Source organism: Cricetulus griseus, chromosome 4, assembly GCF_003668045.3.
Source record: "Cricetulus griseus strain 17A/GY chromosome 4, alternate assembly CriGri-PICRH-1.0, whole genome shotgun sequence".
In the NCBI taxonomy this organism is placed as follows: Eukaryota; Metazoa; Chordata; class Mammalia; order Rodentia; family Cricetidae; genus Cricetulus; species Cricetulus griseus.
The window spans coordinates 205,154,374-205,170,731 of NC_048597.1; the positions used below are offsets into that span (position 1 = coordinate 205,154,374).

The 16,358-nt window shown below is 38.3% G+C and overlaps 1 protein-coding gene across 2 annotated transcripts in view; it reads right to left on the reverse strand.

Moving 5' to 3' along the window:
* Rasa2 (RAS p21 protein activator 2) overlaps positions 1-16,358 on the reverse strand; it is a 98,506-nt gene that overhangs the window by 26,134 nt on the left and 56,014 nt on the right. For both annotated transcript variants that reach the window (XM_027410908.2, XM_027410907.2), the window contains exons 12-16: positions 15,423-15,537; positions 14,770-14,844; positions 12,328-12,451; positions 10,130-10,236; positions 4,826-4,909 (exon numbers count right to left, since the gene is read on the reverse strand). In XM_027410908.2, the coding sequence (XP_027266709.1) occupies positions 4,826-4,909; positions 10,130-10,236; positions 12,328-12,451; positions 14,770-14,844; positions 15,423-15,537 (505 nt within the window). The remainder of the gene's footprint in view (positions 1-4,825; positions 4,910-10,129; positions 10,237-12,327; positions 12,452-14,769; positions 14,845-15,422; positions 15,538-16,358) is intronic.

Here is a 16,358-nt window from a genome sequence, read left to right on the forward strand (position 1 = left end):
CCAAAAAGAACCACAGAAAGAAACACAGTTTGGCCCTGGAACTAGAGCCATCTCTGCCTCAAAATTAGCCAATCCCTAAGCTGGAAAAACTGACCAATCCCAGGCTAGCAGGCTTGGAATTCCCCCTGGGTTTAGAATCTTCCCCAGGCTAGGGATTCTCCTAGATTGGGGGCAGCCAAAAAGCTCAGTCCAGGCTTGAGCCAATCCCCAGCCAGTAGCTAGGCAGGTTTGGAGTTCCCCAAGCCTCTCCCTCATGCCTGGGTACTATATAAAAACCCCCTTCCCTCCATGCTCTGGGTCTTGCCTGCTCTGCTCCTGTTGTGCCATTGTTGTTGCTGGTGCTGCTTCAGACAGACAGAGGGACCTAACGGAACCCACAAATAAAGATTCTTTGCTTTTGCTTTGGAGTCAGGTTCTGGATTTTAGGCTTAACACTGCTATGCCCTTGGGATGTCCACCATGTATGTGGGCAACTTTCTACTTGGATCTTTTGGCTCTGGACTATTACACCCTTTGGGTGTCTCTACCAAAGTCACTTACTGGTTGCCCTTTCCCCTGCTCTCTTCTAGCTTTCAGTCCCACTGCACTATGTCTTAGCTTCCCCCTGCCATCCTGAAGCTTCTGCTCCCTCAGCTCCCTCACAGAGCTTACAGAAATTCCCTCCAGAAGAATTTCTTTTTGCAATTCTCTTCTCTTTGACAGTTTGACCTTAAAACAGATCAGTGGTTAAAAAATTGGTGCACTTGTTTTCCCAATTCTCACAAATACTAACAACTACTATTGCACAAACAAATGACCCCCAGATATCTTACAGCTTGTTCCACTCTACACTTTTTCTACTTTCCATTTTAAAAAATCTTTTATCTTTACAATTTCTCTGTGCTCTGCTCTAAAAATGATCTCTTAAGATTATGCTGTAAACTCTACCTCAGTTCATTTGGTATAGTTTAATAAAATCTGTAACAAAATTTGGCTTTAAATTTATAATCTTAATTGCTACAGCATATTTTATGTGATTCAACTCTTGTTTAGGATATGTGTATGTAACTTGATTCAACTCAAAATGTGTATATAACTCAAATTCAACTCTCATTTTAAAAAAGGAGAGTTTTCTACTAGGAAAACATGTTTTTAGTTTTTAGATAGCAACCATGTTACCTTCCTCTATCTTCCTAATGATATAATGAGGATGTAAGCAGCCACATGGTGGGCAGCCATCTTTACTAAGGTTAAAAAGTATATGCCATGTGACTTAACCACCATCGTAAGATGACCATGTAGCACAGAACCAACAATTATAAAACTTCCCAGTCTTACTGCGCTCTCGAGAGGTCTAAATTTCCCCCATTTTACAAACAGATCTAGGTTTCAGTTTTTTAAAGAGCAAACAAGTTTCACTTCCTTCCTTCCTTTTTTTTTTGGTTTTTCGAGACAGGGTCCCTCTGTATTGCTTTGGAACCTGTCCTGAACTTGCTCTGTAGACCAGGCTGGCCTTGAACTCACAGAGATATGCCTGCCTCTGCCTCCCGAATGCTGAGATTAAAGGCATGTGTCACCAAGTTTCAGTTTCTTAAACAAAGGGCTATTAATCAAACAATAGCCCTGACAGCATGAACAAGAGAGAACATGCACAAGGCTTGAATCAGACCCACACTATTACAAGACAGTGACCAAATAAGGACAGTTCCTGTAATCCCCTGAAATGAGCCCACATTTGCCCAAATATGTCCAAAAATAAAATACTAGAAACTCAGCCTATCAAAAATGTATTAATAAAACTACCGCTTGCTTAACCCATTATGCTTGAGATGGCCTAAATGTTCCTAAAACTTCCCTAAATGTGCTTAAAAAGAGCTTGCATGCTCTTCTCATTTTGGACAGGTGAACAGCTATGCATATGCTGCATCAACAAGCACTCTTTGCTCTTGTGTACTATTTGAGATGGGGTCTTTTTTCAGCTTTTTCCTGGGCCCTACACCCTGTATCTCCTTTTTAGACTAAGGAAACATCAACAAGTCTCCAAAATATTTTAGGACTGGTTTGGAGTTTTATATGATGGCAAAAATTTATGGTTAAATACATATATGTGATTCAACTCTGGTTTAGAATAAACTGTATATGATAATAAAAATTTAAAGTTATAAAGGTCTACTCAGATTAGCAAAAGCTGATTTAAGATGTATTCTAACTATTTATGTCTTTGCTAACTGTTCAACACCAAGCTTCTAGAAAATTCAGATAAGTAAATGTTTGATAAATAAGGTAAATTTGATTAATAAGATTTATAAATTATGAAGATAATAGGTTGTTTATAGTCTGACAGTAGGTTTCTCTGCCGACATAGTAAGCCAGATCAAGCCAAATTGAAAAAGTAAAAGAACAAGTTTATTTGAGCAAAGCAACTCTCCCAGCTTGAGTTCTCCAGTCCCAGAGATTGAGGATGGAGAAGTCACACACCCAAACTAAAGCAAGGAGCTTATATAGCCTGTAGGAGAGGGGTGATGATGTGTCTGTCACAAGCTGGGTTTGTGCACAAGTATGGTCAAAAACTGACCACTTTAGGTAGGGAACTTGGGCTGATAGCAACTTCAAGGGAGGAGCTACCACAGCTGCCAAAAATTCGGAACTGGGATTTTTGTCACCTTTTCTTTGTTGGTGATTCTCTGGGAGGGCTGGGTTTGGAGAGAGAGAGGGACTGGACTTCTCAGACCATGCAGGAGCGAGCTGGAGGTCCTAACCAGTGTGAAGTCTATTGCTTGGTGTGATCTTTGTGGCAATTCTTGGCCCTCTGATTACCACAAAATACTTACAGTAGTAGTGGGGTCTGATGTATAAGAGGTTGGGTTCTACCACTGAGCTACAGCCCAGCCCTTCAGAAATTTCCAATTTCATGGGAAAGGAAGAAAGCAGGCAGGGAAAGATAAAACCCTAAGAGATGAGAGACCGTGATAAGGAAAGGTAATAATGTAAGGGTGAGGCCTCTAGGTCACAGGGGCTGCTCCCACGTCACTAGCCAAACAGGAATCAGCCCAGACTGGAAGTGTCCAAACACGCTTATCACAAATAAAAAATTGTATACACCTTTCTTCAGCAAGTTTCCCTATGTAACCTGGAACTTAAAACATACTGTACTGTGGATGAAGCCGTGTAAGTATTGTTGACAAGGGCACAGCCATGTCAAGGACCCTAGCACCTCAGACCCCTGAAAATGGCAAAACCTTTTGATTCAAGTACTAACGTTTAGGAGTGACCTTTATCTAAAACCAGAAACTACCAAATACAAGTTCCTCCTCCAGGAAGTTTACTGCCTGAAACTGCTCCCCTACCAGAGGCCTCCCATGGAGACTGACTAACCCCTTCCTTTTGTGCTATATACAATGAAGGGTAGACCTAGTTTACTGGTTAGTTAGTAGGTGCCCATACTCTTAAGGCTTCCAGCCTCCATATTCCCTACCAACTCCCATTTTCTCTGAGGATCTCAACTCTACTCCTGTCTTCATAGAGTAGGTAAGAAGCTGGCCACTATGCTGTTTCTTGGCTGACACAGCCAACTTTCAGAGAGCACATGGACAATCATATACATTGCTTTGGTTCCCCAAACCTCTGAGATCACAGATTTCATTTGTGTCAGGAAGCAAGTATGGCAGTGTTTTCTCCTCTTGGCTAATCAGTCTTAATTACTCATGGCACTTCACCTGGATGTCTTCCAGAGCCAGCTCTGTAGCTAAGGACTTAGTGCTATCTCACCTGTATTGTAGACTCAGATTTGGTCCTGGCACAGAAGCAAATGTAGGAGACTAGACTCTCCATGAGCATTCCCAGAGTACTTTCCACCCAGGGGTGGACTTCTGCCACACTCATCAGAAAGCCAGTGAACTCAGAATGGCCCAGGGTCATGGCTTCCAGGCACTAGTGGTTGGTCTTTACCCCCCACCCACACGCACACACACAGCACATGGTGTATCATGCTCAGCCCCTCCCTGAACATGACCAGGCTTAGTTCAATTCTGCTGCTTCCAGCTCTTGATAACCAAAGGTAATTCATGCTGGGTCAGTTGCTGGGTGCTAGCAAAGCCTATTCTTTTGTGAAGCCAGTGACCACAGTTACTCTATCAATCAGAAGATGGCTTTTCTCTCCTCTTTGCTCAATACTCTTGCCAAGAGAGGGACTGAGGAGCAATAAAGGTCCCTCAAAGCATGTGACACAGCTGTGAACATGGTAATCACTCTTTGGCCTTTTTCCTCTCCTGGATCTCAAACTAAATAAAAATTCAGGACAGCAGCTGCTGAAGCAAATAACAAAGATTCCCCATGGCATTGGATGCTGGGCATTTCAAAATGCTAAAATAAGTTATTATCAGTAAATGTTTGATTTACTGTATGGATTTTATATATCTGTATACCTAAGGTTGCATAAACATTTCTTGAGTAAAAAGGCTTCATGAGTGGAGAAGTTTATGAAGTCCTGAAGTAGAGCACTAAGAAATGATAGATTCTATTTTGAAGCCAAGGATCAAGCTAGTCAAATATTTCCATGAGTTATTCAGGTTGGAGCTGAAGACTTCTTTCAAAGCTGTTAGGTGACTGACACTGTGCCTGCCTGTGTGTTTTCTTCCTAGTTGCTCCCTTACCTTTGGTATATCAGGTTAAATACCACTGTCTCCTTCAATAGGCGACTACACAGAACTTTCACTAACAGTTATTGCCTCTGAATATGTACTCCTTTCAGTTTTATTTTTAATATGGAAGGAGGTAAGTGAAGAAGGAACCTTAGGGTATAATAAAATGTAGTAAGTATGAAAAGAAGGAAAAGTTATAGACTCACCTTTCTTCTGGATAGACTTCCCCAGTTTCCCAAAGTCTGTATGGTTTTTGAGATGAGAGTTAATGTCCTATTTGTCTGTGTATCCTAGAAAATGTAAAAATGACCACAATTCTTGTTAATTTTTCAAGAAGTAGAATTTATATAAAAAGCAGAATGGAGTAAATGGACTATATGGCTCTAAAATAGTAGCTAAAAAAAGTTCATTCAAACCAAAACAGTTAAAATGTAGCAAAGCCTAGGATAACTTACAGAACTTAGGGGTTAAGAGACTAAAGAAGCTGGTGGTATAGGTCTGTGATCCCAACTACTTGGGAGGCTCAGACAGGAAGCCTACAAATTCCAGGCCTGTTTAAGCTACAAACTGAACTGAAGTCCAGTCTAGGCAACTTTGTTTTGTCTCAAAATAAAAAGTGAAACGAGGGCTGTGGGTACAGCTCAGTGGTAGAGGCCTTAGATTCTAACCTCAGTACCATCAAAAAAAAAAAAAGATTAAAACTTTAATGACTTGACTCATTCCCTTTGAAAGACATTATTAATCAACTGTACCCAATGGTTTTGTGTGGTCACACCACAAATTTTATTCACTGTTGGAAGATCAGAACTATTTACTTTTTTTCTACCATATAACTTAAAATGGGTGTTTCCAACGTCCTGGGCTCAGTCTACTTTTAAGCACAGTTGAAGAACATAAATGGCTTTTGCAATCAACTGTTTCCACCATGGGGGTGGAGGGAGAATCCAAATTCAGACTGGGCAATGAAGTCACCCTGCTGACACAGGATCCTACCAGAGGGTAACTATTTGGGTCTGTTACCCGACAGAAGTAAATATAAGTAAAATGGACAGGAACAGAGTTCACCCATGAGTCTTTGATCTTTTCTTTCCTTTTTGGCAAGGGTACGAGTGTGTGTGTGTGGGGGGGTTAAAGACAGGGTTTCCATGTGTAGTTCTGGCTGTCCTGTAACTCCATCTGTATACCAGGCTAGTCTCAGAGGTCCACATGGTCCTAAGTGCTGGGATTACAGGCATATGCAACCTGTGCCCTGAAATCTTTTCCTTTTAAACTGAGGTATAATTTACATTTGATTAAGTGATTTGACCTGTTCTCATGTGTACAGCCTGACAAACTGTTACCAATCTCCACTTTTATATAACCAACTATCCTACCACTGTAAAATATATTAGCAAAAGACATGTCTAGAAAAATTTGGTTAAGGAGACATATTGTTTTAGTTCCTAGCATCCCAACATTGAAAACTGGTAATCAATGTGGTGGGGAAGAAATAATCAAGAAATGAAGAAATCTGAAGAAGTAACATCTGGTATATGCTCAATATAGCATATCCAGAAAAAGTTATAAATTATGGTTACCCAAAAAATATTTCACATGGAGCATCCAAGATTCCATCCTATCTCTAAGAGGCCCCTACTACATGTCATTCTTTGAAAGTTATGGAAAAATTAAATTCGAATTGAGTTTCAAAAGAAATTTCTTTTTTTTGGTTTTTCAAGACAGGTTTTTTCTGAGTAGATCTATCTGGCCTCTAACTCAAGAGATATGACTGTAGCTGCCTCCTACGTGCTGGGATTAAAGGTGTGTGCTGCTTAAATTTGATTTTTAAATTCAGTGTTTTAGATTATTTTTTCTTAAACTAGCAAAAGAGAACAATGCACATTTTATTCAACTTTAGGCCACCACAAACTTGTTTAGATCCATATATCCATAGTTACTACTGTACAATCATGTCATTTAGCTTTGATTCCCTGGTACTATCTACACAGAGACTGTAATAAAATTGCCCCTTCACTGTATATTGTCATTCAGCAAATGTTATGTAACGTTTATTAAATTCAACCGAAGTGCTTAATTTTTCAATTCAAAATAACAGCATACATTCTCTCTTTTTCTCCTCTCATTTATGAAACTAGTACTACCTGATTATCTTTGGTCTACAAAAAAATGATGTCACAGATTTGCTATAATTTTTCAAAAAGCAGTTATTCTGTACTCATAACCTTTTCTAAAGATGTTCTTCTGAATCCTCTGTGAGTCTGACCTGGAGGCAAGCAAAGCCCTTTTTTCTTTCACCCCCCTCCCCTGTATTTAAATCATGAATCTGTTTCCCCATTAACAAAAAGACTCAACTTGATGAGCTCCTCCTCTGAACTTCCCTCTTTATTAATTAAACACTCACTGAGCATGTGGCTGTCCTAGAAGCTCCCATGAGCTTTGGGTACACATAGTTGGAAAAGGTCCCACCTTGCCCCTGAGACATTGGCAGTCTATGTGCAGAGGTTATACAGTTGTTACTAGAACAGAATATAAAAATGTCATATTACAGATACGTATGAGGAACATACAACAAAACTAATGGGTTAAAGAGGTCTTCCTTGGGAGGGTCTTAAAAGGGGTTATCAAGGAGAGAATGAGAGGTATGTATAGTGAAAATAGTCCAATTATTCCTTTATGAAACTTTAACAGTGGTTTATCAAGTCAGTGTTCACATATTCTATGTTTTTAAGAAAAAAAAAAAAACTATTGCTAAGGCAATCCAAGTGAAGGTTTCTTTTCTTTTCTTTTTTTCACTCTTCTGGTAGTACTAGAAATTTGAATGTAGGTCTTGTAAATGCCTTGTCACTGAGCATAGTGTCAGCACTTAATCCATCTCATTATTTATATTTTTAAATTTTATTTTTTAAAGATTGTGGTGGTTTGAAAGAAAATGGCCCCCAAAAGGAGTGGCACTATTAGGAGGTGTGGCCTTGTTGGAGGAACTCTGTCACTGTGGGGGTGGGCTCTGAGGTCTCTCTTGCTCAAGTTTCCCTCAGTGAGACAGTAGGTTGAAGTCCTACTGCCTCTGAGTCAAGATGTAGGACTCTCAGTTCTAGCACCACGTCTGCCTGCACACTGCCATGCTCTCCACCATGATGATAGTGGACTGAACCTTTGAAACTGTAAGCAAGCCACTCCAAGTTAATGTTTTTACTTTTTAAAAGTTGTCATGGCCATGGTGTCTCTTCACAGCAATAAAAACCCTAAGATTTATTTTTTTATTTGCATATGTGTATTTGTGTGTGGCCATGTACACATGAAGGTGTAGGTGCCCAGAGTTCAGAAGAAGGGTTAGATTTCCTAAAACTGGAGATATGGGTGGCTGTGAGCTGCCTGACATAGGTGCTGGGAAATGAATTTGGGTTCTGTGCAAGAGCAGTATGCCTTCTTAACTTCATCTCTCCAGCTCCTCCACATTTTAAAACTAGTTTTTCAAAAATAGTTACTTGTTTATGCATGTATGTGCACACACATACCTCCTTGAATCTACGTTTCAGCAAAAACAGCTCATATCTAGTGTCCTTGCTATGATTACTTAGCTTCCTGTTCTTTAATCTACTCTTTCTTGTCTACTCTAAAACTACCTTCTATAATTAGTTTCTCAAAATTCAAAGAATTTCCAAATGTAAAATTTAGTAACGTTCGATCAACTCTGCTCCCAAATTACCTTGTAACTATCAATACATGACAATATCATCATCACTCCATTCTCTGAGATTACTTGGTATTCTCAGCTTGTACAGTAGCATCTACTCATACATTTTACTTGGTTCTAATCAAGTGCTAGCTTTAAATTTTTGCAAGTAGTTCTAGATTTATAGAAGGTAGTTGTGCTCATCCCTACATCACCAATACCAAATAGTGTTTTCTCTATTCCCACTACTTCAAAATTTCTTTAAGATGAAGGGTGGTTTAGGACCTGTTAGAGATGCTGAGGTGGCAGGGGCAGGGACACACAACCAAAAGGGAACCAAAAGAAAAGACGGAAAAATTGGAATAATAAAATTGCATGAAAAGTGATCTAGGAGTGTTTGTGGTTGGTGGAATTTTATTTCAACATGTGATCTAGGAATCCCAAGTCTGAATGAATACAAGGCAGAGACACCAGTTTAGAAATGGGAGTTCTGTTTATGTACAAAATATTGCTGGCAAGCTTCTACTGCCTCAGGTCTTTACAGCTTTAGTTAACACAGCCACAGATGGATTGCTCCATGAACAAAAGGATCCAGGCCACATTAAACATCTATGCTCTGCTATTGCTACATGACTCTACTCAGCTAACACTGTGAAGCTATCCAGGGGAGGTGTGGGCATTCAGAATCCAGTTCAGCTGCAAAGCCTACATGTCTTCCCTATACTGCATTACTTGATGGACCATGAGTACATTAAGGTAGGGAATGTCAAGATGCTGCAGCATCTCCAGCCCTGAGCACTGTGACAGTGGCTGACGTGTCAACACCAGTCTGCTTACAGACTATGGAGATTGAACATAGTCCCATTTGAATCCATTTCAAATTGGGTAGGATCCAATCATAATGTCTTAGGTATGTCAGCCTAGAGAAGTTACTGCATGGTGATTTCCTTACCTATACATGGGACTAATAAAATAATTTACTCCTACAGTGACTAGGATGACGTAGATGAGTTAAACATATAAAGTGACTAAAACAAAGCTCAGTACAAAGTAGTCACTAAATGTTTCTTACTATCTGTTATACAAACCAGCAGCTAAAAGCATCAAGAGAATAAAGTATTTAGAATAAAAAAGCTACAGAGTGACTAAAATACGCTGTAAGGAGAGGATGTAGAAATAAGTTTAAAACAGGAACCTTAAAATATTAAGTATATATGCAAAGAAGATTTAAACTTAATTGAACAGAACTTCAGAAATAAACTACATGCTTTCAAGAATTTAAAATCTTGTATTTTGATATAGTTTAAGTGAACAGAAAGCAAAAATATGAAGATACCAAATAAGTTAAGTTCCTACATAGTTTGGAAATAAAATTTCATTTTTCTTCAAATTTCTGAGATTTAAAAATATTCTCGTGATTAAACTATCATAAACTGGGTTTAACAACAGGTGTGCCGGCTGAAGCAGAAATACTGTTGCAAGTTAAGGTCAATCTGGTATATGCAATAAGATTCTGTCTCAAATATAAAAAAAAGAAAAAAACCTGTTATAATAAATCAGGAAAGGGTCTGTTAACCAGCCAAAACCACTACTACAAACCATTACCACCATCCTGTAGCTAAGGACCAATAGCACTTGCATTATGGAAAATTACACATATAGACCAGCAGAGGGAAACCCTGACATGCCTCCCTCCTGCTCATCAGCAGACTTCAACTTATCAGCATTTTATCACTTGTGAAACATCTTAGCACAGCAGTTAAAGTGGTTTATTTTTCTTCATTTTACTAAAAATAAATAAAAATGGAATAAAGCTTTGAGAAGAACAAACACTTACTGGATAATGAGGTCGCAAATGAAAAGTATGAGGTGATAGTATCGCTACAGCAAAGAAACGAAGAAACACAAAGCTGGTCACTGCAGAGTACTGAACATGAGGGTTATCTGCAGGGATAAAATGGTGAAATGTCATGCAAAACACTAGTTAAAAACCAAAGATGATAAAGTAAAAGAACATTATGTTAACTATGTAGGAGAAAGGAAAATAATTTGTAAAGTAAAACCTGAGTTTGTGAGATGATACTAATGATTGTGGCTAAACTAAAAGAAAAAAATGCTGCAACTTAAAGTAAAATGAAAGGCAAAGTTGCTGTTTTTAAAGAAACATTTTAAATCTGAAAAAGTTATGACATTACAACAAAAAATAAAAACAGTATCTAGCACTACCCAGTGGCAACATTGAATACCATTAAGTATTTTTATAATTTTGTTTTATAAATAATTTTGTTTCAAATTCATCCTAAAAATCTTGATGACATCAAAGGCCATATGTATGGTTAACTTTGATTGTCTAGCTCACTGGATGGAAAATGTCTAGGAGACCAGTAAACCTGCTGTGTATGTCTTTTGGCCCTGGCTCATTCCCAGCTCTCCCTCCGTCCTCACTGCTATGAGGTGAGCAGCTTCTTCTGCTGCAGGACAGCGTCACAGTGTTTGCCTAGTCTCAGGCCTGAATAAAGAATGGGTCCTGTGGGTGCTAGACTGAAGCTCTGAAACTACAAACCCATATAAATCTTCTTTATATTGTTTTTCTCAGGTATTTATCACAAAAAGAAACACCAATAACTTAAAGACTAAAAATGATTAGGTAGAAATATGACTTTATAGAGCTCCCAGTATTTCACCTAAAGTTGCAGATGAACTGCGGCCTACATGTAGCACTGACCCCTCATCTCCAGTACTTGTTTCAGACTGGAGTCAACAACTAACCTGACAACCAGATGCTAAGGAAGCGGTGGTGAGGGAAAGAGTCTCTGGGTTTGATGTGACTTTTAGCTCTTACAAATCACTCACTAGGGAACACCACCAAGCTGTCCATTGTCCCTTACTGATACTTGTTTCCTAGTGACTGCTTCCCCTGTTGTCTATATGCCGGGGGTAAGAACAAATGAGACCTCAGTTTCATTATCTAGTCAACGAGTAACGGCCTCAAACAGTGTGAGGAGTGAAAAACAAGACAGGCTAGCAAGCAGGTACTGTGGCTATGATCTAGCTCACTACTTGAAGAAGGAATCTAATCAGCACTTTATGTTTGTAGGAACAAGTCTCTGCCTCCTCTATTGATTATGAAGGTTAAAGATATTTATTTATAGTTAAATGTTTTGTAACTTTATTATAATTAGCCAAGAGACCTAAACCTGAATTCATATATAAGTTAGACAACTCAGCCATACTATTTTAGTATTGGGTAAATTGGGCAAACATAATAAAATCTCTTTGGATGGCTAAAAAAGTTAATTTACAATTTTATACAGATAGATAAACCTGATTAGTAAGTAGCTGCCTGGTCTGTGCTTCCCCCTCTGTTATAGGCAGACTTGCAATCGGTTTTGACAAATTTATTTATGTAACAGAAATGAACTAAGTACTAATAAGAGGCAGTAATTCATAACTTTATAAATTCCAATAAAAATCTCAATATAGCTAATTTTGCAAAACTAAGCACAATGATTTCTTGATATGTGTACCTCAAAATCTTATGTATGTTGGGACAAGTGTTTGAAAGGCCAAAGATTATTTTTGAAAAAAATATCTTGCCACAGACATCTTAGTATTCCCAAGCTGTCAAATCTAGTCAATTGCATGAAACTAATGATTACTACTGTTTGAATATATTCGACCAGGAAAACAGCTGGGACAAAAAAGCTGTGTATTCCATAGTCTATTAAATATATAGCACGTATAGGCTTACTTACATATTCCAGAAAATCTTACAGATCCAAATTTTTCCATCTTAAAACTAATGATTTTGATTGCTTTTTATATAGTTGCCATTATACTGAAATAAAGTGGATTGTATTTTTTGAGATTATAGGAAAAATAAAGTATTAAGTCTCACAAAGAAGCTAGCATCATTTTGATAAACTTCTAGAAGACTGGACCTATGCACAAACATTTCATACAAACCAAATGGATACCATGTAGGAAAAAACATAGAAAAAGAAATGGTGTGATTGAGTATAGCAAGGCACTTACTAGGAAATCTCTTAGCAGCCATTTGCCTCAGAGAATAAAAGATATCACACATCACAGTGGGGCAGCTCACACTTGATCCTACAATTGTGTTGAATACTTTGTCCACATAGTAGTGCAGATTCTCCTGCAGGGTTTAACAAAGTGAACACTAAGATTTTGACTTGCACACATCTTCAACAGTCTTCATGAAAAAATGATGGATATGAGATGTATTAGACGATGACTATCTAGCATTTTAAAGTTCTGCTTCCACTTTCCAAGTTTACTCAGTTAAAAGGGCAATCAACATTCTGACTTAATTTAATAAATTCAGACTTTCTAGACAGGTGAGTATATGAATAATTTTCACAAGAACCACAGTTAACAGAACAATAAAATAGGAAACCAGGGAAAGAACTCATGATGGGCTGCATTAGTACACTAACACAGTTACACACAAACCCCAACACAATTATAGACTTCTCAGAGGCAACTAAATTCACTAAGTTATTTAGTCCTATGAGTCTGACCTGAAAGGAATAGTGAGAATGGAGGTTTCAACTAGCTGCAGTTTAAATCTATCATTATTATAGGCTATTGCCTCACTAGAACTAGATGGTAAGACCCTACAGTTGAAGGCATCATGTTCTCTGGTCTAGAAATTGTCTCCCTGCTTGTTAAGACTAAACAGAGTCAGAAGATACAATGCAGGCTGCTAATGGAGAATTGTCATTAAGAATTTACTCAGTTGCAACCCTGTGTACTGCACTACTGACCTACCAGACAACAGGGGCACCACTGTTTGGGGGATAAACAAGCACTTTCTGATTTGGATCTGAGGCCTGCTTCACAGGAGGCAATTTTCATTTGACACTGTAAACCTGGTCAAAAACCTATGGCTGGAATAAGGACAGCAGTGTAACGGGAAGCTACTGCTGCTGATCTGCTAAATGGATATGCCTATCAAATCACCTTCTAAATATTTATGTTTAAGTCCATAGATTAGTGATGCTGTTGGCTTTGGTCAGAGAATAAGTGACTATTGAGTGCTTAGCCTTAAATGGGCCATCTATAACACTTCCCTCAAGGTTCAGGGAACATCACTTAAGAGTGGACAGAAAGAATCTAGGAGGAAAGAGTGACTGTCCCCTAACTGTTTTAAGCACTACATGCCCACGGTTCTCTTGAATTCTCAGCAGTTATAATCAACAGAACAAGACCTATATAAAATCAGGCCCATTAACTGTCTGTAGAGGAGTGGGGAGGAGTTGGTAAGTCCCTACCTATTCCTGAGGATCTACAGGCAATAAGAGGCTGCTGAAGGAGAAGAATTTTTTTTTTTTTTTTTTGGTGGCATAACTATAGGTAACCTGTCTATGCTACTATGTTAACCCCTCACTTCCTGTCCCTAAGTAAACTTACTAGGATACACATGAACTCACACAGAAGCAGACAGACAGACAGACAGACAGACAGACAGACAGACAGACAGACACACACACCATGCAAGTAGAAAAGCAGAAGGGCCAACCAACAATTAAAAGAAGAAAAGGGGAGAGATGAGGGGAGGCTCAGCAGTTAAGAACATACCCTGCTCTTGCACAGAAGCACTTCAGTTCTCAACACCCATGTCAGGCAGCTCACCCCTGCCTATAACTACAGCTCAAGGGAACTCAAAGCCTCTGGACTCCACAGCACATGTACTTTCACATGAATATACCCACAATTAAAAAGTAAAAAAGAAAGAAAAGTTGAAGGGGAGGACTAGTTGGGGAGAGGAAACGGCTTAGTGGGAAAGGGAACAAAACAGAATAAAAGGGGGTTAACATGATTAAAATACATTATATACACGTATGAAAATATAACAAAACTTATTAACCTATTATTATCTATAATATAAGCTAACAAAAGATTAGCTTCCAGAGAACCAGAGTTCAGGTCTCAGCACTCAGGCAGTTCACAACTGCTTGTAACTCCAGTTCCAGAAGATCCGATGTCCTCTTCAGGGTTCTGTTGGCACCTGCATTCATGTGCACATACCCATACACACCTCCAAACATATATAGTTAAAAATGCTAAGTTAAAAAATTTAAGAATAAAATGAATAGCATTGTTTCCAGACACATGGTTTATTAAATTTTAAGTGTGTGTGTGTGTAGGGGTGGGGTGGGGTGGGGTGTTGTGTTAGAGAAATGGTTAAGTGGTTAAGAACACTTATGTTCTTGCAGAGGACCTGGGTTTGATTTTCAGCACCCATATGGTGGCTCACAAGCATTTATAACTCTATTCTTGGATGATCCAATGACCTCTTCTGACCTCCATACGTACCAATCACACATGTGGTGCACAGCAGGCAAAGAAACCACTCATACACACAAAATGAAACATACCATTTATAAGAGAGAGGTATAACATTTAAGATAAAAAATTAATGTGGTTCTAAACTACATTATATAAACTTACCTTATTATTTTCTACATTATCTCCCTCTTTCAACTTAACAGGATCTATTTCACAGGATTTCGAGGATTCACATATCTGGAAAATACATGTATTTTTCAGGTACTGTTCTTTGCTAGGTAATTTAACAAAATGAAAGTAAGTCTTTTTCTGATAATATAAAAATTAAATCTAACAAAGTTTAAAGTCCCCACCTGAAGATACTATGTACAATGTAGACATTTTTTTCCAAAGAATTGTATGAAAATTGTTTCTTAAAGTCCTAGTAAAATAAAAATGTAATGAACAATAATGTAGATTGATGTGCCTTGTGAATAAAATCCACAGATGGCCAAGTAATTACTTATAAAGTGTCTGTCCTTATTGCTTCAGTAGCCTATGAATGGACAGATCCTTCTAACCAACACATTTCTTCTTGAAGGAGAAAGTCTAGTGCAGTGGTTCTCGACTTTCCTGTCACTGTGACCCTTTAATGCAGTTCCTCAGGTTGTGGTGACAACAACCATAAAATTACTTTCATCGCTACTTCATTAATCTTGCTACTGTTCTGAACTGTAATGCAAATATCTGATATGTAGATGGTCTTAGGAGATCCTGTGGGGACAGTCTGGCCCACAGGTTGAGGTCAGACTCTGGCACTGAGGTGTGCTCTGTACCTCGTCTAGAATAGGCTTTAACGTGACTTTCAAGTAGTGTCCTCCCACTATTTTCATCATCTCATCCAGACATCGGGTTGCCAGGGTATTTCCTCTAAAAATTGTGCTTGCATCTCTGAAACAGAAATAGAAAGAGATAAAAATCAAGCACAGCAAAAAGGGAAGAAAAAGTTTAAAAGTAGTAACATTTTTTACTCTCATTATATACACAATTTTAGTAATTTTTACTACTAACAGGAAAGTTTGCTGCCACAAAGAAACTAGTTTCTGAAAATGTTTCTTTTTTTCTGTTTTAATTTTAAAGATTTATTATGTATACAGTGTTCTTCCTACATTATGCCTGCTGGCCAGAAGAGGGCACCAGAACTCATTACAAATGGTTGTGAGCCACCATGTGGTTGCTGGGAATTGAACTCAGGACCTCTGGAAGAGCAGCCCAGGGCTCTTAACCTCTGAGCCATCTCTCCAGCCCCCAAATTTCTGAAAATGTTAACATCAGTTTTAAAAAGTAACTATGTTTATGAACTTTAAATATAGTGTGGCTACGTGTGCATAAAATGACAGTGCTGTTTTACTACAATGGGAATGGAATTTGATTGTCCTTTACATTGCCCTATGTGTGCCATACAAAGTGTTCTTACTTTCTGACTTGTGATATGTGAATCACTGCATCCAGAAGCAAAGTTCAGTAATAGTAACAAAGGAAGCTGCACCACTGAATTAAACCATTCCCTTATTAACTAGTCCTTACTGTTGTTGGAGTCTGTTTGGTAACTTTAAGAACTGTCTTTTGTTACTGACTAAGTAATTCTTTTTCACCTGCTCTACAGTAAACTTGGTCAATAAAAAAAAAAAAAACTGAGACTATAAAAACAATCTAGCAAATAAAGTTCAATTTCAACAACGCATAATTAACATTTAATGAAATACAATTCT